The following is a 23,539-nucleotide window of genomic DNA, read 5'->3' as shown; positions in this document are numbered from 1 at the left end:
ATGCAACTATTGCGAAAGGGTCACACCCATGGTAGACGTGGTTTCCTAATTCCTAAGCTTTCCTGCCAAGCTGTCAAATAAGAGTTTTGAGTAGTGTGCCATTCACAGGCTTGCACTTAATCGAGGAAAATAAATGCATATTTTCACACATAAGCACAACATAAGAGTATGAATTGCGAGATGGACACGCCATACTTGAGCGTTTTTACTCATGCATAAATATCAGCTAGCCAGATTCTAGGTATTTCTAAAAGTGACTTTATTTCATTATTTTATGACATTTTCGCAGAAGACTTTTGTTCCGCAATCTGTGTTGTAGAATCAAGAGGTGTATACGCTCATTTCAACCAGGAATCATGCCCAGCAGTTTACCTTTTCTAGTGCGACTCCTCTCCCAGACTAGCTCTGAGCCTTTAATCGACCCAGCACCCTCTGTTTGTCACACAGCTTTCCCGTGCTAGCACAGCCACTCCCTATGCCAGGAGTCATTGAGTGCATGGCGCATGTTGGAAGGTTATGCTGACAGATTTGCAGAGCTCTCAGATGCACACATGACTCTTGCATACCTCTGAGGCTGTGACACGCATCAGGGATCTGTCTGAAAGGTGTCAGGAAGTAGTCTGGGTAGAACTATTTGCAAAAGCATGTCATGTTCAGTTGTTTCATTGACAAGACTTGGCCTGCAGCTAAGAGGAGGTTCATGTCTTGCCGCTGCCTGCCATCGAAAGCAATCAAAACGTAATAAAAGGCAAAGCAGACAAAGCCGTGGATCCATGTAGCCCAGATGAGTAATGAGACTTTAGAGTGAGAGGCCACAAAGCCAAGTGCTTGAAATGCATTTTTAACACAACGCTAAGCACATTTTAAACACGTCCATGTATTCGGTACTGCATCACTGTTGAGTAATATCTCTCGGTAAACTATATCTCTTCGAAAGCAATAACTGGGGAGAATTGCACGCCCAGATGCTGTTAACGTTGGGGGATGGGTGATCTATGTTTGACGGACCCCTTTTCTGCAGATCACACGATATTGATTGCCTTCAAAGCTTATGGCTGAAGAAGAAGGTAAACGAGGGTACAGTTTATCGCAGGTGACACTGAAAGGACAGCCAGTGAACAGTGCTGCGGGCTTCACATGGTTACATCAAGTGGAGAAGAAAGTCCCAGCTGAGTTTTGAAAAACTGGTTGGCATCATAAAAGGATTTATTGGGAAATGTGATAACAGTAATCTGGATTGGATTATCGTTGAGATTAATGCACCCTTTGGGAGGCAAATGAGTAGGGGAAACCTCGGGAGACCCTATTGAGGTAGGGTGACGGCACTGGCAGCTATTATGTTAAATTTATATTCGAGCTGCTGCATAGATTAATAAATGTCACTGTACATACGGCACGACTAGAAACGGAAGCGAGTCTTGGAGGCTTCACAAAAGGGAGCTCAAGGAACTCAACGCACGAAAACGTCGAGGTAGACAAGTTATTTAATTTTTTTTTGTTTTATTCCTGACAGCAATCCATTTGTAGCTGCTGCCTGTAATATGCTAATCATGATTGGATGGCAAATAGGGCTGCATGATATATTATTTTCAGCATCGACATTGCGGTGTAAGCATGCAGCAGTAGTCTCATTGCAAGATGTGCAACGTCAGCAAATTATTTAACTTTTCCGTGACTATTCCAGTATTTTCTATTATTTGCCTGTAGACCAGATAGATCTGTTTTTTCAAACATTTTGTATGCTCCTTGTAAAGTAGGCCTACGGCTTTCCATTCATTCAACAGAGATGTTAGTTACATAAAATAATATTCATAAATACATCATGTCTGAATGGAGACTACATTATATGATTCAGCCAAGTTCACTGTCCATTCTATGCCCATTATCACTTAGAGCACATTCCTACTTTTGATCAACCAATCACACGTCTTTAAAAGAATGCGTGATGACTAGCAACGCACTTCCTCACTCAGGTAAAAGTTTCTGTCCCTTCCTCGCTCGAGAGTTGCTCTGGGAAGTCCTTATTCAATAATAATTGGGACTCAAACCAAAGGAAGTGGTGTACTACATGATCTGATCTGCTAACCTTCAGGCTCTGGTCTGTCGGTACCTACCAAGTGGTCCTGGCTCTCGGAGCAACATCCCTCCAACAGAACGAGGCAATGAGCCTTCCGTATTTAAATATAAAGAAAACATTAGGTTTTGCTTATGCCGACATAATGCGTCCTGCTGCTGCATACTGCTGTCTGAATGCTTGTAACCATTCTCTTAATTAAAGTCCTTGAGGCATTTATGCATTGTGCTATTCTTTGCTCTGCTGAGACATGCATTAATAGCTCTTGCAGATGTGTTAACCATATACCATGGTTTACATGCTTTACAGTAGATGTTTGTACACTTGGCTTGTTCCATCATCGTACTCAGCTCCAGCTTTGATCGACTAGCAACAGTATTTTTATTGGCTTGATGCTCCAGGAACTTCAATGAGCTGGAAAAGAGTTTTGACATTCTTTCCAAGAGGAGTTTATTTTTTTATATTTTCCATTCTGAATGTTTGGATAGGTTAATTTAAGATGATCCCACGGTAACCAATGATGGCTCTGCCTGCCTAGAGTTATGTGTCGTGTAATCTGGACATTGGATGCTCAGGGTACCATGTGTTTGTGCGTAAAGAGCCGAGATCTCTGTTTCGTTCCTTTTTTGATTATAGACCCATTTCTGGATGAAATCCAACAATACATTGGTGTCCTCCCCCATCAACAAGCCATTTAAAATGATTGTAATGAAAGCCATCATGCTGTCTCTTTCTGGTTGAAGTTCTTTGTTTCTCTTTTTCTTCCTTGGCATCTTCAGCTCACTCATGTGGTTGTTTCCAGGGTAACCACATTCCCTTGGGAAATTTACCTTGTCCATTATTGGATACTGTACCATCTCCATGGCAACAAATCCCTTAAATACCCAGTTACATATAATATTTGGTATCAAACTAAAAGGAAAATTAAGATGTAACTTTGGACATATCCATTTCCTTTTATATATCCACTCTTCTCTATAAAAGAAAAGATGGTTGCTGAAATTGCTTGTTGTCATGTTCAGTGACTGATTTAAAAAACGGATTCCTGAGACATTCAGAGGGATCTTGAACCAGGCAACATGTTGCCTACCTGCAGCTCGTCCACATGTGTTTTTTAGAAGAGGCAGGCTGGGTGTCGCGTCTATCTTCCCTCCTCTAATGGCTTCAGTGTTTAATCTCTGTCCGTTCCTACAACCTGTCACTTTCTACAACACACGACGGCCTTTTCATTACGTTCCTGATGCCCGACACATTGCGACACAGCTGAGGATGAAGGCAGCGGTTTGTTCCCCTCTCTCAGCCATCTCCATCACCACTTGCCAGAAGACAAGTTATGAAATGTAATGTTGTTGTTTTTTTTTGGAAGAGAGCACAAATATGGTAATCCCCACGTCAGCACATAATGCTGGGGATTTGTGACCGTTGCATATTTTACATTACATTTCATTTAGCTGACGCTTTTCTCCAAAGCGACTTACAATAAGTGCATTCAACCATGAGTACAAACTCAGAACAACAAGAATCAAGAAAGTACAATTTCTTCAAGAAAGCAAAACTACACTAACTAAGTAAGCGCCATTTAGGTGCTACTAAGGTGCTACTTTCTTTATTCAAGGTATAGTCGGAAAAGATGTGTTTTTAGTTTGCGGTGGAAGATGTAGAGACTTTCTGCTGTCCTGATGTCAATGGGGAGCTTATTCCACCATTGAGGAGCCAGGACAGCAAACAGTCGTGACTTTGAGTGTTTAGCTCACAGTGCTACAAGCTAATGGCATATCAGTGGGGGGCTTGAAGTCCTCATTGATTAGCTACTTCAAAACTATTCAAGTCATAGCTTTGGGTTAATTGTTACCAATTTAGCACCCTCACTCAAGTTCTGCCAAGCTTTTTACAACTGCAGTGATTTCTCATTAGCGCCTCCTAAATGGTGGATTCATTAATGTGATGTGTAACCAGTCAGACAAAATGGAGGACGGGTGAATAGATGGAGGGTAATAACACAAGACGTTAAAATGTTCTGCTTTTCTGGGGCAAACGCAGACAGGCGGCGCCAACCTTTGGAATGGTTGTTTCATTGTGCTGTTTTTATCATTTTATAAAAGCTCCATCAGTTTTCCCTGATTTAAAATTAGTAAATTGAATTGGCTCTTAGCTTTTTCTAATTAGTTTGAATAAACACAACATAAGAAATATAATAACGGAATATATTGACATAAAAAGCAAAATGTGCTTGTGCTGTAGACTTTGATTGGTTAATGCCTGTTTTTCCTGGTGGTTATACAGAGAATAAAGCTGTGTTTATACTCGCTCCGAGTATGTATGTTTATACGCAATGCACTGCATTATTCTCCGAAACATCAGAGGGCGTACAAACAAAATGTACTGTGAATAGTTAAAAAGGCAACATGTGTAATCCGTAGATATGCCCATAGTTGTAATTGGCAAAAAAAGCCAAGAACAAAGTTCCACATTGCCAAGGAGGCATTATAATTATCTGGAAACTCATATCTCATATTCATAAACTTCTTTGTTGTCTTTGTAATAGCCCTGTAAGGTACGGAAACAAGCCAAGTATGACATGCATTATGAGGAAACAATTTGGCTTGCAAAATATTTACTCAAATTAAACTTTTTAGTGTCTCTAAAGCATTTAAAAGCGAATTGGACTTGTATAATTCGTAGACATGTAAATAGTGTTTTTATAAACCAACTATTTGTCGTAACGGATATTTTTACCATCAGGAACTTTGCGCAAATAAAAGTTATCACAATTATGACAATCATTTGAGTTATTTCCCTGCATGTCTGGAGTAGTCCTCTCTTTTCAGCAATGGTCCTTTCAGCACTGCCTAAATGGTCAGAAATCTGCAGGCTTTCTCTTATTTGTTTCCTCCCCGGCAGTCGAAGCAAACTGGCCTTTCTGAAAACATACGTATTGTTCCTTCTTTCACAGAAGAGCAAGAAGATCGTTTGCTTACTTTTTCCCAGCGCTTCCTCAAGGTTCATCTCAATTGTGACTGTTTGTATTTACAATACACAGCGAGACAACATTGACCACTTCAACTGTGGTCAAGTGTGTGAATCAAGGTTGATGGAAATCCCCTCTGTAGGCTAATACTTTGTGGTTGTATGATCATGGCTGCTATTTGGAGACAAATGGCAGCCAAAAGGATGACCTGCAACTGGTACATACAATGTTCGAAGTCTATGTATTTTTAAGGCGCCTGATTTAAAAGATGAAGAGCAGAAAGATGATCCGTAGCACTGCCTCAGTCAAACATGGGAATATGCCCTGAATTAGATTATAATATCAGAACACAGTGCTGGAGGGTGTGCTTCCACCCAGCCCAGTTGAGAAAACTGAGGGTTGTAAAATGGAAGCCGTGGGCCCCATTCCTCGTACCTGGTTCAACAAAGTCGATCAAATGCCCTATTATCCATCTTAAATTACCGATCCGGCCTCAAACAGTCTCGTTAATTCGAACAAGACGTCAGTCATCTGCATAATTGCGCGTGCACGCTCCTCTTCAAAAGGGGGAGGAGCCGAACACAGATTCCATGATCTTCAAACGTTAAAATGGCAAATAAGAATAGAAAGAGCCTCTTATTTCTCCCATGACGAGCAGGAGATGATCATAAACGCATATGAGGAATTTAAGTCCATAATCATCACAAAGTCTAAGGGTATATTGCGGGTATATTGCGAATATTCGCAACGCTTTGGATTTGAACGCAGCATAACACCGCCTCCGCTGCGACGTCTAGACATCGCAGAATATCTGACAAGTTAAATATAGATTATAGATTATATTTATTGAAATGTGCCTGCTGGCAGTAGTATACAAATTAATATATACTTATGAGGATATATGTACTGTATGCGCATATGTACTATATATTTGTATATACATGTATGTGTAGATTACCATATAACTAGGAGCTTGAATATGTGTATGGGCGGATCAGTATGTATGTATTATTCATAATCAGAAATTCAATCAATTGACACAGTGAAAATAAATTGTGTGATTCTCTCTATTCTTATCTCGACTCCACCTTAATCTTTTTCCACAATAATTATATGTATGGTGTACTAATTACACTGTCATATAATTATGAGTGCTTTAAACACATCCATAAGTTTCTTAAGCGCTAAATAAACATTACGAACAGCACGCCATGCAGCGGCTTTCCCGATGTTCTCCACATCGCCCACACTACAAACATGTACCACTCGCAAAGAAGCTCAAGGCTGTGACCCAGTCTGCATATACAGTATGTGAGACGGTCAATGCTCGGCTGGGCGTGTGGTGTTCAATGTACGGCTCGATTTTTGTCCGGTGGGATTGGCCAGCTTATCCAGTGAATTTCAGTTAGCCTTAGCAGGTTAAGGGATTTGGATGTGTTGCTATGGTGATTTTTCCAAACTTGCTTCATGGAACCAAAAAGCCTGACCTGCGTCATCTTATCCTTAAAATTATCCAGCTAACTCAGTAAACCAGGTACGAGGAATAGGGCCCTGTTAGCTAGTGGCTAACACAAGTGGTGTATTTTGTACATTGCCTCAGTCATTGTCCAATACAATGACGTTGGGAAGAAATGTTTGTGCGGCTCAGTGTTGTCCTGTCTGCCTATTGAAGTCCCCAACCACCCAGTGTGTTTTGCTTTGCTCAGTCTCACTCCAGATGTAGAAGCAGCAGGACTGGCCAGTGTCCACTCAGATGGGATATTGGCATGAGTTGTAGGTAGGGGGTTTAGCACAGCTTAGACATTGTTCAAAACGGCACAAGAATCGTGCGCGTCCGATTCAGAGCGTGTCTTTTTTTTATTTCATAAAACACTTGTGCACTAACACATTTGTAAGCCTTTGTGTTGTTTGCTTGGGTCTCAAATATTTGCTGATCTTTTCCGCTGCCTGAAGGGAGCCTGTGCACATGATGCTAGAACTAGGGATGTGTCTGTGATGCATCGATAGCACTTTATTTTTTTTTCAGGCAAAGTACAAGAAGGCCTGCCTACATTTGTACAACCTCTCCATCCGCTATTACTGCATGGACCCGACATGGCAAGCCTAAATATAGTTTGGCTTGGTTTATCGAATAACTGCTGTTGGCATAGATCAGCGGATGTAACTGCCCTCCCGAGGTGTTGCCATCTGAAGGCTGGTTAGATAGGAGGACAGTGATATGATGTCTATCAGCAATTTATAATACATTCTACTTTGAGAAAAAAACTCATATTGCTTTGATGCAATTAAATAAGGGCAGTACAGTGTGACATTTTGAAAAAAGCTTTAGTGCAGCATTTCAGTAACATTAGTTATGAAATAGGGTTGAACACCTTTATGGTTTACAGAAAGGGTAACCACAATTGTTGACCTCTATGCCTTTTTCATTATAGCTATCGGTGTCACTTTAAGCGTCCTCAGCTCATTCGTGAGTCGTAGTCATTGTTTCTCTGCATTGATTTTTAAATGGAAGTCAATCATGTACTGCAGTCCAATACACTTAGTGAATGGCCGTAATGCATATCCACAAACCAGCTCCCCTTTGTTTTCTTCAGCATTCAATGTAATTTAGCCTGTGTGCAAAACAGTGTTTCTCCTGCAAGATATACAATAACTACTCCCCTATACCTTCACTAAAAAGACGCACTTTCGAGATTAGATATTAAGATTTGTTTGAAATATTTGCTCTTAAATAAAAGTCACTTGACAAAAGTATTAGATACAGATGGATTTTCAGCAACAACAACAAAAGAATCCATACTTGAAGGTGCGATCAACCCAACCTGTTTGCGTTTGTCCCGTCATTTCAATAGATGAGTAAATGAACAAGAGCCTTTATGTAAACACTGGTATTGTGAACCTTGGCTCAACTCGCAGTGCTATTTTACATTCCTCAACAGCGTCCCTGATAACATATGGTTACCGCATGTTCATTTGGTTTCCTTTGTGTGGAATGGCACCTCTTTGCTGACCCCAAACTCAATCCAATAGACCAGAGACTAATGGATGGAACGGGATGCGGCAGCCTGTGCTCCACCTCTATGCGACTAAATGTGATTACAGTAATAACCACCTGCACTGTTGGGCGTTTAATGGGATTAAGCCAAATTATCTCAATAGGACGGATTACAACAAGGTGGATGGACCCTTATGTGTGTCCCCGTCTGTATATCCACTTACTGTCATTGTTACGGGTATTAACACTTCTATCTTCATGGCTGGTCTAGAATACAAGAAGTTCAGTGTCTTTTATGGGCTTGTGTGTACAAACATTTATGCTTAGATGAGCAGGTTATACTTGGGCAGACACACGACCCTCGGGCCATCAGCTGACGTTTGTCCAATAATCCTCTAAAATTCTGGCTATTTGAACTTTCAGGTTTTTACTACTAAGCTAAGCATTACTGGTCAGACAGAACCCTGTGTCTCTTTGCTATTTGCTTATTTTTTCTTCCTCTTTCCATCTCTTCCTGTCCTACCAGTTGTCCGTTCCTGGCCCAGCAGCTGACCCCAGTTATCCCAGTCATAGGAGGTGTGCTGTTTCTGTTTGTACTGGGGACTCTCCTGAGAACCAGCTTCAGTGACCCAGGGGTGCTGCCCAGGGCCTCCCCAGAGGAAGCAGCTGACCTGGAGCGGCAAATAGGTAAGACTCTAATTTAATGGTTTTAGATATGAAAATATCTTCTCAATATGTCAGTATTCTCTGACCACCCCTGTTTATTCTTTTATCTGCCACTATTTTCAGTTAATGTGTTTTGTATCTCCAAGCTCTTCCTCCCGGTCTGAGCCAGTGGATACCTTTTATCTTAAATACTGTATTTATCTTTGAGGGAGCGCCTTTGCATGGTACTGTTGGAAAGGGAGCTAGTGTGTGCCTTTTACAGCCTCCGATAAAGAGTGCCAAATTATCTTGCTGATGTGGTTGGAGTGTGTCTGTGTAGCCAAAGAAATGAGGATCAAGCTTTCACTGACTTTGAGGTGAAGTATTGACGCTGCTTTGACCAAGTGGCATTTGTTCAGTGTATTTCACTCCACTTTATCCAACGGTCCCTACTTGATTTCGACCTGACTCGTGAATTTTATCTGGATAATTTCTCAATCTAATCTATGATGTGAAAGGTAAAACTGTTGGTGCATTTGGAGCCACTTGATATGGTGTAACTGAATTACTGGCATCATCACAGCACTGCCAGTAGCTCGCCATGAGCCAGAAACAGCTGAGACAAGTGTTTGTGATGAGGATTCAGTCTTAAAATACATGCATAATGCATGAAACACATTAGCTGGATGCAGTCTCTGGTTAGATATAGTTTTGTTACTACTGTGCTTTTTTTAATTTATCATATTGAAATTGTCCAATGGCCATTCAAGGCTTCTTTTCTCTGCAATTTTCCCTATATTTGTGATATGTCCTGGACAATGGAATGATTTTATTTTAACATTGGGAGACATTGAAGTAGTGCTTCCTAATTTGATTAGGCAAAGCCAATGTTGAGAAAGATTACATGAAAGCAGTGAAAAATAATTTACCTGTTCAGAATTTGTATGAGGCCACTACATAAACGCAACCATCAGCCATACTAGAAGCTTCTACAAGTGCAATACTTTGGTAAGAGTGTAGTCCGCTACATGAGGCCTCTTTCAGAGGAGAAGGAGATAATAAAGGGCACTTTAGACTTCACACTAGAAACAATGTCAGTTTAGTAAATTGCGTGACTAAATCGGCAGTCTCCAAAAGTGCCCTGCTGCCTTGTAGCTAGATGGATTATCGCCACTCTCTCCATGGTTTAACTTTTTAAACCCTCTTTCTAAAGCCCCCTTCAAAGTTTTGGTCCTTTTTTTTTTTTTTTTTTTTTTTTTTGGAATGTGAAGTTTATTTGCCAGCGATGATCCTTGCCGTGCTTCAGGCCACCAGGGCCTCGTTAAACAAACTCTTGACTGGCTTAATTAATCTCATTAGGCGACTTAAAAGCTTTTGGATGGAAGGTAAAGCACAAAGAGCTTGGAGCAGTGGACTGTGCAACAACACTATGTTGTATTGGCAAGCATTGTTTTCAGAGGATAAACAAATTAAAGGTTGAAAATATGAACAATGTTGACCTAAATACCACACTCTGCCATAATTTCATCCCAATTGGGTGTGTGTGTGTGTATATGTATATATAAATAAGATAATCCTTTATTAGTCCCGCAGCGGGGAAAATATATATATATATATAAAATATATATATATATATATATATATATATATATATATATATATATATATATATATATATATATATATATATATAACTAATATATATATAATGAAAATCAAGCATTCTGATTGGTTGAGAGTGAGTCACGGGGTGTACTTTATTGAGCCATAATGTACTTTATGCCTGTTTACATTCACCAGAGACTTCCATATCAGTGCTCACTGAAACATGTTTCGTGTAAACTTTGATATTTTGGGGGAATGACTTTTGATGAGACTGGCAGCGGTGAATAATGGGGGGGAGAGGAGAGCAGATAACACTCTGAGCGAGCAGAGTAATTAGCTGCGTGTGTGTGTGTGTGTGTGTGTGTGTGTGTGTGTGTGTGTGTGTGTGTGTGTGTGTGTGTGTGTGTGTGTGTGTGTGTGTGTGTGTGTGTGTGTAAAACCGCAAACTAAGATGAGGAATGAAAAGGGGTTGATAGTTAATCACAAAATCGTGATGATTTCCAGTGAGAGATAATTACCGTCAGTAAATCACAGACACTCTCTCTCTCGTGTGTGTGTGTGTGTGTGTGTGTGTGTGTGCGCCTCTATGCAACCGCCACACATACGGGACTATTTTCTCTTATCGCTGAAATGCGATACACAATGTTTGGTGGCTACAATTATTTTGTGCTGAAAGGCAGCTTACTATTAATAATGTCGCAGGTAACCGTATTATAAAAGCAATAAGGTACTCGAGGCAGTACTGTATCTACAATAATGTACAGTTCAAGGGTGTTAGCTGTGTATGCAAACGATACAGTACTGCCCCTCGTACCTTATTGCTTAAATATACAACATGGTTCTTATTTTTGTAGCTTTTGCTGTCATTCCCATCGGTCATTCTCACCAGTTTAATTGCACAGATGTGTGTTTACAGGGACTCAACGCAGCTGTACAAGAGAGTCCATGGCATCACTAACGCATGCATTCACACAGATGTTCATCAAGTCCAAGAAAAGGTTTAGCTGAATGTTTAAATTAAGAAGTTAAGCTTGTGTCAGTTGTAGAATAGCGTATAGCAGTAGACTAATAGACTTCTTTAATGTGGTGCCGTTATGGTTTCCTTTGTCTTCCGTTTGAAAGAACCTGGCTTGTTATAGAGCAGTTAAACACACATCCTTTGGATGCTTTGTATCCTCCAGCTAGTAATGTTAGATTTAAGCCACTGGTAAAGGTCACTTTGTTTTCCCCAAGGGGTAAAAAGCAGAAACGCGTTTTATTCATTGAGTTATTGCACTCTTGCTCTTTCGTTCCGTCAGTCTCCGGTAGTCCTTGTAATGTAGTGTCTCTACTGACACTCATTGCTCTGTCTTTGTAGTCAAACCTCCTCCCTGGTTCCTTAGTCCAGACCTGTGCAGCTCAGTGCTGTTTGGTTCTAGCCGTGTCGTGGCAGCTTGTCACGCAAAACACGAGTAGCACATCTGTGAGCTCTTAGCCTGATCATCCAACGCCCCAACAGCAGCCTCGCAATGTCTTTGAGGAGAAAACACACATGCCTGTCTCTTTCTTTGTCTCCCATCCTCACTTTTTTCTTCTTCTTCTACCACTTGTGTTTTCTCTTTGCCAATTTGTCTTGAAGCATGGATGTAAAAGCATTTTGGAGTTGCGCAATCATTTATAATATCTGCTTTCAGTGTCCATGTTAACCCTCTTATTTAATAATTGTGTGTTTGTACATGCTTGCTGTCATGGTAACTCTTTCACATGTCAGATCTACCATAACGTAATGGCTCTTTACCACTTAAGGCTTTGTTTTCCAAGCATATGTTTTTTTTTATTTGATGGACTGCACTTGTTTACTCGATTTGCATAACTGTCCCACGTGTATCTCAAATAAAATGTTCCATACAAAATCCTGATCAATTAGAGGGTATAACTAACATTTATTGTTGGTGTTACAAATGATGAGCTACCTATTTATTAGACTCTCAATTTTATTTTGCATCCTTCTTGTGCATATGCTTTCTATTTAGGTATGTAGCTGTATTAATTAAAACAGTCAAAGTGCTACAAGGCTCAAGTTTGATACCACTCCCATTGATCTGTTGCCTAAACAACGAGGAGGGACAAAATATCTGTACAATATGAGACACCAAGGCCGCTCATGCTCCCTGTCCTTAAGGAGGGAAAGCTGATAGGCCTCCGCTGTCATCACTGTGAGCAGATCTCTGCCGTCTGCCAAATGTGGAAAGGAGGTTAGGGTGGGTGGTCTAAAGTTTAGCCTACATCAGACAAATTAAAATATTGTTATGTTTGCATCATATGAAACATGATACCGTCTGTGTCATCCTCACAAAAGGATTGCACAGCCGTTATTCCTGCACAAATGGGACAAAAAGACACTGTAATTTAAAGTGCCAGTAAAGAGTGAGATAGTATGTTGTCACAGTGAAATGTACACAGTGAAATGTGCACCTAATAAGGGCTGGGGGGAAGAGTGTGGGGTCAGGAAAGGTAGCGCAGCTTGTTGCCTATCCCGGCTTGAGTTGATTTGTCTTTAGTGTTCTGCGTTTGATGTCTCTTCATGTCTGCCTGCCTGCCCAATATGTCGGGACCAGACAGGCTGGCATCAGTTCAGCTATCACTTGCCAAATCCAGAAGACTCTCTGAAGCACTCTTCAGAGTGAGAGATGGTCATAACTGCCTTCCTTCCACCTAATATTGTCCAGGCTAGCTGGTGAATGTCAGGGCAAGCACGCTGTTTTTCCCAAAGCTGCCAGCCAGACTCGGGGCCAGCAGAGGAAATGGGTTTTGGAAGGCTTAGAGGAAGGCTGCTGGAGGAAGGATGGGCACATCGGTAGAGGCTGCAATGACATTTAGGCTGCAATGACTAGAGGAGCCGTCTATATGGGTGTTTTGAGGGTGGCGACTTCAGTGCTCTGAATAGGAATCTGTTTTTCTTTTTATGCGTCTGTGCCGGCGACAGCCATGACCAGAGGCTTTATGGCACAAATTAGGATTTGATGGTCGAGGTCACAGTGACCTCATGTCAGTTCCATTTTCTTGAACGTGATATCTTAGGAACGTCTTGAGCAAAGTTCTTCAAATTTGGCACAAATGTCCAATGACACTCGAGGTGGAACTGATTAGAACTTAGTGGTGAAATAGGAGTGTATCGGATCGTAGTTGATCCGTGACCCGTACGGATCCCCCTCCAGTTAGATTTAGAACTTTTGATGGTTTATACTGACTTAACTGGGCAGTTGAAATTATTTTGTATTTTCCAACTGCTGCACAGAAAACAAAAAAAAAAAAAAAACAAGGTAAAAAATGATCAGTATCGGCCGTTATGGCTTATTGTTGATAGGGGATTTTTTTTTTTATGTTATATTTGCTCCCTTTTTTCCACTGTTGATCCAATCGGTGACTCAAAAGGGTGATTAAATCCAAACCATGAGTTTTGTGATCTTTTGCACCCCTAAGGTCAAAGGTCACTGTGACCTCACAAAACATGTGTGGGCCATAACTCAAGGATTCATGTGCCAATTTTGACACACGAATGTCTAATGGGGTAGAATTAAGATCAAAGGACATTCTGGACAGACATGGATGTAAACTATATATGTTGTATACATATTGGAGTATATGTTCTCGCCAGGGGTACAAGAGCAGGACACGCTGTTGCTGATGCAATCAGAGATATTCCACTGTGTAATGTGACGAGAACAATACAAATCCTAGGTACTATGGTAGTCCGGTAACTAGTGCAAATTAAATGGATTTCACTGCAAAGAAATAAACTCTTCTTGATTCTGAAAATCAATAAGTGACCTAGGTAATGAACTCATCTAACTGCCACGAATTAGAAACTAAACATTCGGTTTTAACCAGGGTTTGTAATCAATAGAGATGTTTCTTAATGTAATATTAGGGGCAAAGCAATTAATTTAACCCACTTATTCTCCAACTTGCACCCTGTTTTAATTACATTGTGTATCACTTTTATTTGCTGTTTTGAAATATTTAGTTGGGATTGGTTTTGTCAGTTAATTCAGAGGCCAAACTCGAATACAAAGCTCATTACCAGCGTACGACAGAGGGAGAGAGAGACCAGCCTAAAACCAGCTGAGATTAGATCGAGCCTAATCGCATTAGATCCAGCCTCCTCTCCCTGTAGCGATAAGACACTGTGAACGGGCTTCCTGGACTTAAAGGTCTGCCTGTACCGCTGACTTTTGTTCAGCTGGAGGCAAATGTGAGCGTAAACTAAGGCTCTTTTCATTATAAGCCGTGTCTTGAACATCACAAGATGTTAGAGGTGGCTACTTGTTTCCATCTTTGCCGGCGTATTTCTTAAAGCGTGACCACTGCATTGATTCATGCCATGAAACGGGGAAAAAATAAATAAAAACGGGCACCAATTTGCATTCATCATCACGGATCGTGCGCTTCACGGGGCTGTAATGATTCTAACCTCCTCTTGGTCTCCAACTGTCGAAATGATAAAAGTTAAATATAGGAGACAATGCTTCAGTGAGTCCAAGATGTGGTCTCTCACAGTGACGGGTGTATCGGGAGCACAGTCTCTTGAACTCTTTTGCCCTTGCCACGGAAATATACTGTATGTCTGTTTGACAATGTGCTGAGATGTTTGTCCTGTTGCAGTAAAGAATGAATTAATACCTTGTTTTGAATGGCCGTCCAATCGTAATTCATGCTGTTACATAAATCGCTACCGTGACCCGCTCCCTCCCTCCTCTCCGCCCTGGGTCACATTCATGGTTGACTTCCTTGTTATTGGCTGAATAATAAGTAATAGGTGTGCAGCCAGTGGAAGGAGGCTCTATTACTAAGCCACTTGACATCTCAAGTTGTACATTTGTGAATTGCTTGTACATGGACCCCAGCCTGTCCTCTCTTCTTATGACGGACAGAGGGGCATGTCGGCAAGGGAGGAAGAGTTTAACAGAGTTCAACATGACGCGGAGACAGAGAAAGGCTGGTAGGAAGAGAGGACCAGAGTGTAAATGACTCACTTACAACAAGCAGAATGATTAACACATGCAGAGGATACAGCTTCTCATGGTATTGTACTATTTTAATTTAATTCCTCATGGGAAATTCAAAGTTGCCAGAGTATTGTGTGTATTCATCAGGAAACTATCGTTGATTTCCTTGCTCAGGAGAAGCTTTCTTCATTTAGCATCTTGCTCGCAAAACCCCAAACATCCAGGACAAGGTTTTGTAACGTAGTCACACGTTTATCCACATTTCTTACAACTTCAATCGTATCGTACAAACCAGCCTTTATGTTAATTTGACCATGTGTAGAGTCATTTTACATTCTTTGAAGAACCTTTGGCAAAATACCTTCCTCCTCTAATCTTCTCAGTCTTCCTTCATGTCCCCAGGCATACAGTGGCACGGCCTTGAAAAAGACATGGATAAAGAAATGATATTCAGGGGATTATAAAGCTGCAGGGGGCAGCAACAGAGGAACAGAGCCCTCACTGTCGAGCTGTTTTATTGGAGACAATGAAAACCCAACTTGTGGAGGAGTAATTACTCTGGCCTGGATTGACCCAATATGCTGATCATCCACTCTCTCTTTCTCCATCCATTATGCCTGCATTAAGCCATCTTTCTCTTGCACTCATATACACACACACACCTTTTATCTTAATGCACTTTAATAACATAAAATATATATGTATGCAGGAAACCTAACGGTGTATGCTGTGTCCTGTGAAGTTCAAATGAGGTCATAGTGGAGACACTACCACATGAGCCACAATACCTTTAGTAATAACTTTCTATTAGTTATCTGTGCCCAAGATTGCCTTGTTGTGGAGTAGAGAACAGTTGAGAGATGTTGCGCTAATTCTTTCAAACAATGGAGCACAGAATAAAATCCAGGAGTAGTACAGCAAATTAAAAGTGTTCTTTTATCATCATTTGTAAATCAGGATTGGCTTTGCATTTCTATACTAACAATTTATAGCTGCCACACTAATATAGTATGTGTGATTCAGTAATAGAGCTGCAGGAATGAGTCCTAAGACCCAGGAATGTGTTAGCATTTTTGCTGGATGGCTAGATGCCTGAAATAAGATCTGTTGTCAACACAAGCTTAAAAGATTTTCGCGTTTGGTTCAATGACATAAATACGTCAGTAAATATCCCACGAGTGAGTTTGTAGCCTTTTGAGTGGCTAAATGAAACTACTAAACGTTGGTAGTTGGTTGCCCAGTGTTTTTAACCTTTTTACTTTTGTGATCTGCGAAGTGTTTTTCATTTGTGAAAAGGATCTTGCTGAAAAAACAAGTATCAAACTTTAGATTGCCACAGAGCTTATTTTCTGCAATAATCCGAAATGGAAATTGCTCAAATGCTAAATTATAGCATCACAGGATTAGTTTACAAAAATACATCAACCATCAGCACTCTATAGGTTGCTGCCACTTTGTTTCATGTTTTTTTAATTTATTTGCTAATGATGTCTGCTGGTTTTTGAGCATCTGTGCCGACGGACTGCTCCACATATTTTACACTGTTTGATTTTACTGGCCACACATTTAATATAATAAAAAGAGTCAGTTGGGCCATACTAATGCTGCTGTTTTATGTTGTGGCCACCTCAAAAATTATGCTCAGCCGAAAAACTCATTTAATACAGCTACAAAAGTCCCATGATCTGGCACGTCTATTTAAATGGCATGCAAAGCTCGTCGGCTTCTGCTGCTCTAACCACGTGACGGGTGTAACTTGTCATGGTTTGGTCAGACGGTAAAACTCTAACGGATAAACTAATATTACCAACTGATCATCTCTGTATATCTCACTCCTTATCCCTACTTTTTTTGATGATTATCCACATGTGAATTTAGTTTTTCAATGAAGTGATTCATTATTTTTCAATCTAGTGTTCTAGGCTCTGTAGTTAAACCAAATACAAAAAAAGCTGCTTATTTAGTTGGTAAACTAGTGAATCTCATCCATTTAGCCATCAGCTAATCCTTACTTGGCAATTGTTTTGAAAAATTGGAGCGACATGAGTGGTATAATGGTTTTTCTATTTCATGGCTTTAATACAATAATAATTACTCCTATTTTGGTCTTCAGAGCCATACTAAGCAAGTCGAGAGGGAGAATAATAGCCCAGATATAAAGAAATGGACCCTACCTATATGTTGGTGGGGTAACATTGACTGTGTATAAAGTTGGGTGGCGATGGATTGGAAGTAGCAGCTGATCTAGCATTATCACTACTCAAATTGTCCCTGAAATAACAGCGTTTTCTTGAATCCATTCAAAAAAGAAAATATTTGTACAACCTCCCTTATTCATAAAGTAACACCTCATTATGTTGTGACCATATATCTGTCATTGAAACGTTGGGTAAAAGCAATGACGCCATGTTTTCTGATGCTTTGGACAATTTGTTTGCGACCGTTCTACACTTCTGTACTTTTAAATTGGCTGTTCATTGTCATTGTATTAATTTACCATTCATGAGGAAAAAAATGACTGTTTAGACTGTTATAAGTGCTCATGGCGTCCATCTTATGACATGTTATTGTTCCCCACCATGTGAGTGCTAATTGCAGTGAAAGTGAAACTTACGCTACCAAGTATTTATCAAGTAATGTCTTCAAACACCTTTTGTACCTGCACTGGAGACGGCAGTAGGAGCTTTAGTCCTTGGTAGCGTGTGCACAAAACAACTCGCCCTCGACTTTCCTCTAATTTTTCAAGAGTTACAACATGGGCATATGTTCCATTCATAATATGAACTTACAGAACTGACTACAGTCTTTTTCGTTTTTTTACAAAGTACTAGTCTTATTTTTAATTGGGAAAATCCTTTATTTGAAATGGGTTTAATATCTTTAATTTCATGATTGCTAATTCACACTTTTTGATGGTGCGTTTGAAACCGTTCTTTGTCTCGTCAGCTGTTGTGTGCAAGCCCTTAAAATCGCTGCTTGACTGAACAGAATTAGCTGGTTCCTCGTACCTCTTGGCAGGCAGGTTGAGGTCAGTACTTCTGTATTTTAGCCAATAGCCATCATCATTGTACACTTTTCCATCTGTGAAGGTAAAGGTCCCCGTTTTCTCTCTACACATCCACAGCGGGATGGCAATTAGTTTCCCGTTATACCTCAACAGGCAACGCCTCGCACAGTTTGGCTGACATTGAATTCTCATTTAGCTTCGTGGATGAGGGTGTGAGTGGGCACGGTGTGTGTGTGTGTGTATATGTGTGTGTTCTGTATGCATGTGTGATCTGTTACTTCCCTTCCTATTCTACCTAGCTTTATTTTAGCTGCAGGCGTCTGAGGAATCTCCCACTAGACACTGATGTAAGGCTAAGCTTCGGTGGGCAGTTACAAATAACTTTGTCTAGCAGAAAGGCTCCTTTGACTCTGCTTTTACAGTAGTTGAAAAGTAAAATATCAACCTGTCACAACTGAGACTGTTTTTGACAGTTTAAAAACGGCACTAGGAGGCTGACATGATCGCTTTCCCCCACTCGGCTGCATCTAATTGCTGTCTGCTCGATATGCCTTTAACACATCATTTGTATCTTCACCTTCCTGACAGCTATCAGATGTCAGAATACTATTCAAAGAGGTTTCCTCTAATGCTTCAGATAGAACCTACAGTTTGTTCTCATAGCTCTTGATTTCACCCGAGGTGCTAATATAGCCAGAAATGTAGCCATGAACACCTAAACAATTGGACTTCTCCTGGTGGTTTAACACTGTAGGAGCCGGATTGTGCTCCAAATTGTTCACACACTCTCCCCATTTGTTGTCTCCCTCGTGGAGTCAGAGGAACAGAGGGAGTATGGAGGAGAGTGGAGAGCAATCTGTAGGTATTGATCACAATATAGCTGAATTCAATAGAAGTGACTGGCTGCGTTTCCTCAAACACCCACACAATCCTCTCAGTCCCTACACAACCCCTACTAACGCACACATACCACTCTGTTGGCAACACTACTACACTGTCTCCTAATCTCAGGGTTAGAGAGTGCTCAAAGCAAGCTGAGCAATACCATGATGCAGGCTCTACCTTTTTATCACTATCATTGCTCACATCCTCACCATTTAGCCTGTCATCACAGCTGTCATCACAGCTTTGATGCCACCATTTTCTTTTTTGTGTTTTAGTCTGAGGATCGTGGTGTTAAGTACATGTTCATTCCCAGACTCGGTCATATTGTTTCAAGTGAAGTCGCTGTAGCAGCTGATTTCATGTTATTCAGAAAAGACGGGGCCGCTTATTTTAGGTTGGTTGTGTTTTATCAGCAGCACAAAAGGTTTGACACTGAATCTGTAAAGCTCATCCAAAAGAGCCATAACTGGAGGAACTCATTAAATATAATGAGCTGTGTGGGTTGTCCGTGTTCGAACCGTTTAAGCTACGGATATCATGACGTATACCTTTTTATCAGAGCGAGAGATAATTGCATATCAGTACAGATTTCACTTTCCCGTAGCCTTGTAGAGATTCAACCTGAACACATCGCTCCGAGACAGTACAATGTAGTGGATTCTATTGGCTCATCTTATAAATAGAGAAATGTCTCATCTATGCTTTTAGAATGCCTCAAGTTTTTACATATTTCATTATGCTGAAGAAATAATGATTCAAGCATGAAATTCTTCAAATATTGTGATGTTTTGAAGTTTTGAAGGGAGCATGACATTTATTCTAGTACTACTTTACAAATAACCCCCTTTATTGAAATAGTTGTTGGGTAATCGGATTTCAATCGGATAGTGCTTGACCACATGCACCCAAAATGCATTGAGGACCAGATTGTTATAAAAAACAGAGTGCATTAAAAAAAATGGTTTTAAAACTACAGTGTGGTAATAGTTTATAATCTCTTTACTTTACAGGCTGTTCAGATTTTAGTATTTTCCTTTTATATCTCGTATCTCTTTGATTCTTATGTTTCTCTCTTGTTTCTCTCTCTTTGATCTTTCCAAGATGTGGCTAATGGCAGCACAGGCTACAGGCCTCCTCCCAGGACCAAGGAGGTGGTCATCAACGGGCAGACAATCAAGCTGAAGTATTGCTTCACCTGCAAGATCTTCAGACCGCCGCGTGCCTCCCACTGCAGCCTCTGTGACAACTGTGTGGGTGAGTGAACATTATATTTGTGGCACTGTGAGTTTGTATGTTTGGCTGATACTTTCTGTGAGCACTGTCAAATTAGTATTAATAACATAAACGGGAAGACCTTCACCAAACCATCCTTTTTATACAATTTGTAAATTGTTTCACCTTAACCACTTGTATTGATGTATTTAAAATAAAAGGTCAACATAAATCTGACAAACAGATAGATTGCTGCCTCACTTAATTCAGGGTTTTACCTGATTTAGCAAAAATGCATCACAAGGTGAGAATACAAGATACATGTTTAGTTTATGATGCATATCTACATGGGATATACAGCACATGCTGAGAGGCATTCACATCCACACAGAGGAAAAGGAGGGAATAGTTGCCATGAGAACAACAAAAAGGAAACAGCAGCCTAATGGTTGAGTTTTACTGCTCTTCACAACTGCATTCTCCGTCTCTGGAGACAAAGGGAAGAACACAGCTAGACAATTACTAAAAGATGGAGACGGAGACACAGAGACCTGTGTGTCTGTGTCTTTCTCTTCAGAGACCACATCTTTTAATGTCTATTTCCCTGTCAGAAGGGGTGCTGACTGAAAACCTGGGAGACAAAGATGAGGAAGTAGTAAACGCATAAAAAAAGATGACGAGGTGGCTGTCAATGTGGCAGGAAGGCAGACAGACTGGCAGCTGAACAAGTGAATTATTATATTCCCATATTATTTATTATGAAGCTTCAGAGATGAACTGTATGAATAAGATAATATGCAGGAGGACCAACATGCACATATACTGTGTGGTGAGTTTTCTCCAGGGAAATCTTATTAATGTTTGTTCATAAACCCTGCCATGTTTTTTTCGGTAATAATCCATATTATTGGATTGGCACTGGAGATGGGCTCGCATTTAAAAAGTGGTACGCGTGCTTCCCATGTCTCTGGTGCTGTAAACGCCAAGAGGCTAACAGGCTCTTAAATAAGTTAACAGCCAGAATGGATAGGGCCTCCCTTGTGGAAGGACAGGATGGGAATATAGTAGAGTCACTTCCTTTTTAAGAGGGTTATCCCTGTGGGAGCGATGGAAGAATCTTATAAGAGTGCAGAATTGTGACACACACACACAGATCTTTTTCTTTTTCCTCTATATATCAGGGAGTAAAATGAACATGTAGGGGTTATTTGCTGAGGCTGTATTTACCATATCATCATATCATTACCATATCATAGAAACTAACTTTTACCCCTGGAAATGGTGTGACCTGTAATTTAATAATAATTTTCATAAATATTGGTGCGTGTTCATCTGTTGGAAGAGGGGTTTTAGTTTATGTCTTCTGCTGCTTTCCGTCCTCTGATTTGCTTAATTACACAACATTAGATTGAGATTTAATGACACTCTTTGGGAAGTAACGTTGCTTTGTAAGCAAACAAAAAATACATCAAAGAATATTGTCACATAAATAAGTATATATTAGATCCCTGTGAAGCATCAGAGTTGTTATTGCAAGCTCTTGGTTTTACTTTTAAAGCCGCCAGCGAAGGGATGATGCTACTGTCATAGTGGTTTAATACCAGTGGAACCTCATTCTTCACACATCCTGACATACATGGAGAATAGGAGTCTATAAACAAATGCAGAAGAACATAAAAGTCCCACTTCTCTTCTCCTGTCATTGTTAGTCAGTTAATATTAACAACACATCATAAAACTCACGGTTCGGATTGTATTACGGATCGGAGTCACCGATCGGATCAGCACAAGAAAAAAAGAGTGAATATTACTTTTATAGACTCTTGATCACTTTTTTTTTTTTATCACCGATCATTGATGACCCATATTGGCAGATATAGATCCCTTTGTTGTTTGATTATTGCAGCGGATCTAAAAGTCTTCAGGCAATGCATTCTTTGCAACCGTCCCAAAAATAATTTCAAGCGCTCTGAAGTCACTGTCAACCATAAAACATTCTACATTGTATCCTTTTTCTTTATTATAGTAATGAATTGTGTTTTTTCGTCATAAAAACACAATTCAAATGTTAAAGAAATAGAAGATAGTATTTGTATTGATTTAAAACAAATCTTGTCGTTAGTATAATTTTGTTTCATACGCTGCTTAAAGCTAATGTACACCGCTCATGATTCATCTCCAATATCTATTTATGACAACAATTTTAACTTGATTTATTCAAGTTTTTCACCAACACTACATTTTACGAGATTACATGTGAGCTCATCTAATAACGTTATAATTTACCTTTGCCCAATACTCAAAACGTTTCACTATACAGAGCTTGAAAGCATCATAATGTAACTTGAACCTTCGTTCGTTGGCCTTTTGCTGCTGCCGTCATTACTATATCTGTCATTTTAAACATGGTTTGGTTGTTTACATCCGATCACATGGTCCGTTACGCCACTAGATTGGACTAGTAGTGCTCATCTTTACTGACTAGCGGCTGAGCTGAATTTCCCAGACACACTTTAACTAGGCATTGATTAGTGAAGACAAAAGCAGGTCATCTCACTTCACTAAACAAATCATTGCTCTGATTAATAAGTGAAGTAACTACCACCGTGCACAGCTAGCAGTCCACCCTCAGAGATAGGATTGTAGTTCTGATTGAATAACCACGCTCACAATACGCCCTGTGTTCTCACAATCAGTGAAAGGATAAGTACGCTGCAGTACAGTTCCTTTAATTAAAATACCACTGATTTATTTTCATCTGAACGCATTTCAGTCAATATATGAAGTAATTGAACCTATCAGACTGCATTCAGATGCACGTTTTGTCTTCCATTACGTATTTCTGAATTTCAGACATTTTATTCACTTAAACAACACAGGTTTTCAGATGAGAGGCTCCTCTGTGCAGCACAATAACACTTTGTATTCTTTACCAAGGTGGCTGACAGGCTTGTGTCCGTGTTAACATATTGGATTCCTTTCTGCGTGATCTTTATGGAAGGAACCCGGCAGTCTGGACAACACTTTCCTCAAACGGCTTGAAATATTCCTAAATTGAGATCTTATTGGAAGGAATGTTTTATCCAGCCATGTGTTTTTTTTTACCATCTCAAACTTGTACATACTCAGGGGAACTGTTTCAGCCTTACAGTCATGTTGA

General features: G+C 40.2%; 1 protein-coding gene across 2 annotated transcripts in view; it reads left to right on the top strand.

The window, feature by feature from the left end:
• The window catches only part of zdhhc14 (zDHHC palmitoyltransferase 14), a gene marked incomplete at its 5' end in the record, with an annotated part of 41,382 nt that overhangs the window by 5,545 nt on the left and 12,298 nt on the right, over nt 1-23,539 (top strand). For both annotated transcript variants that reach the window (XM_079216908.1, XM_079216907.1), the window contains 2 exons: nt 8,564-8,724; nt 20,269-20,421. In XM_079216908.1, coding sequence (XP_079073034.1) covers nt 8,564-8,724; nt 20,269-20,421 — 314 coding nt within the window. The remainder of the gene's footprint in view (nt 1-8,563; nt 8,725-20,268; nt 20,422-23,539) is intronic.

This window comes from Taurulus bubalis (genome assembly GCF_910589615.1).
Source record: "Taurulus bubalis genome assembly, chromosome: 4".
In the NCBI taxonomy this organism is placed as follows: domain Eukaryota; kingdom Metazoa; phylum Chordata; class Actinopteri; order Perciformes; family Cottidae; genus Taurulus; species Taurulus bubalis.
Note: the sequence above shows the minus strand (reverse complement) of the source record. Positions and strands in the feature narration are given on the sequence as shown.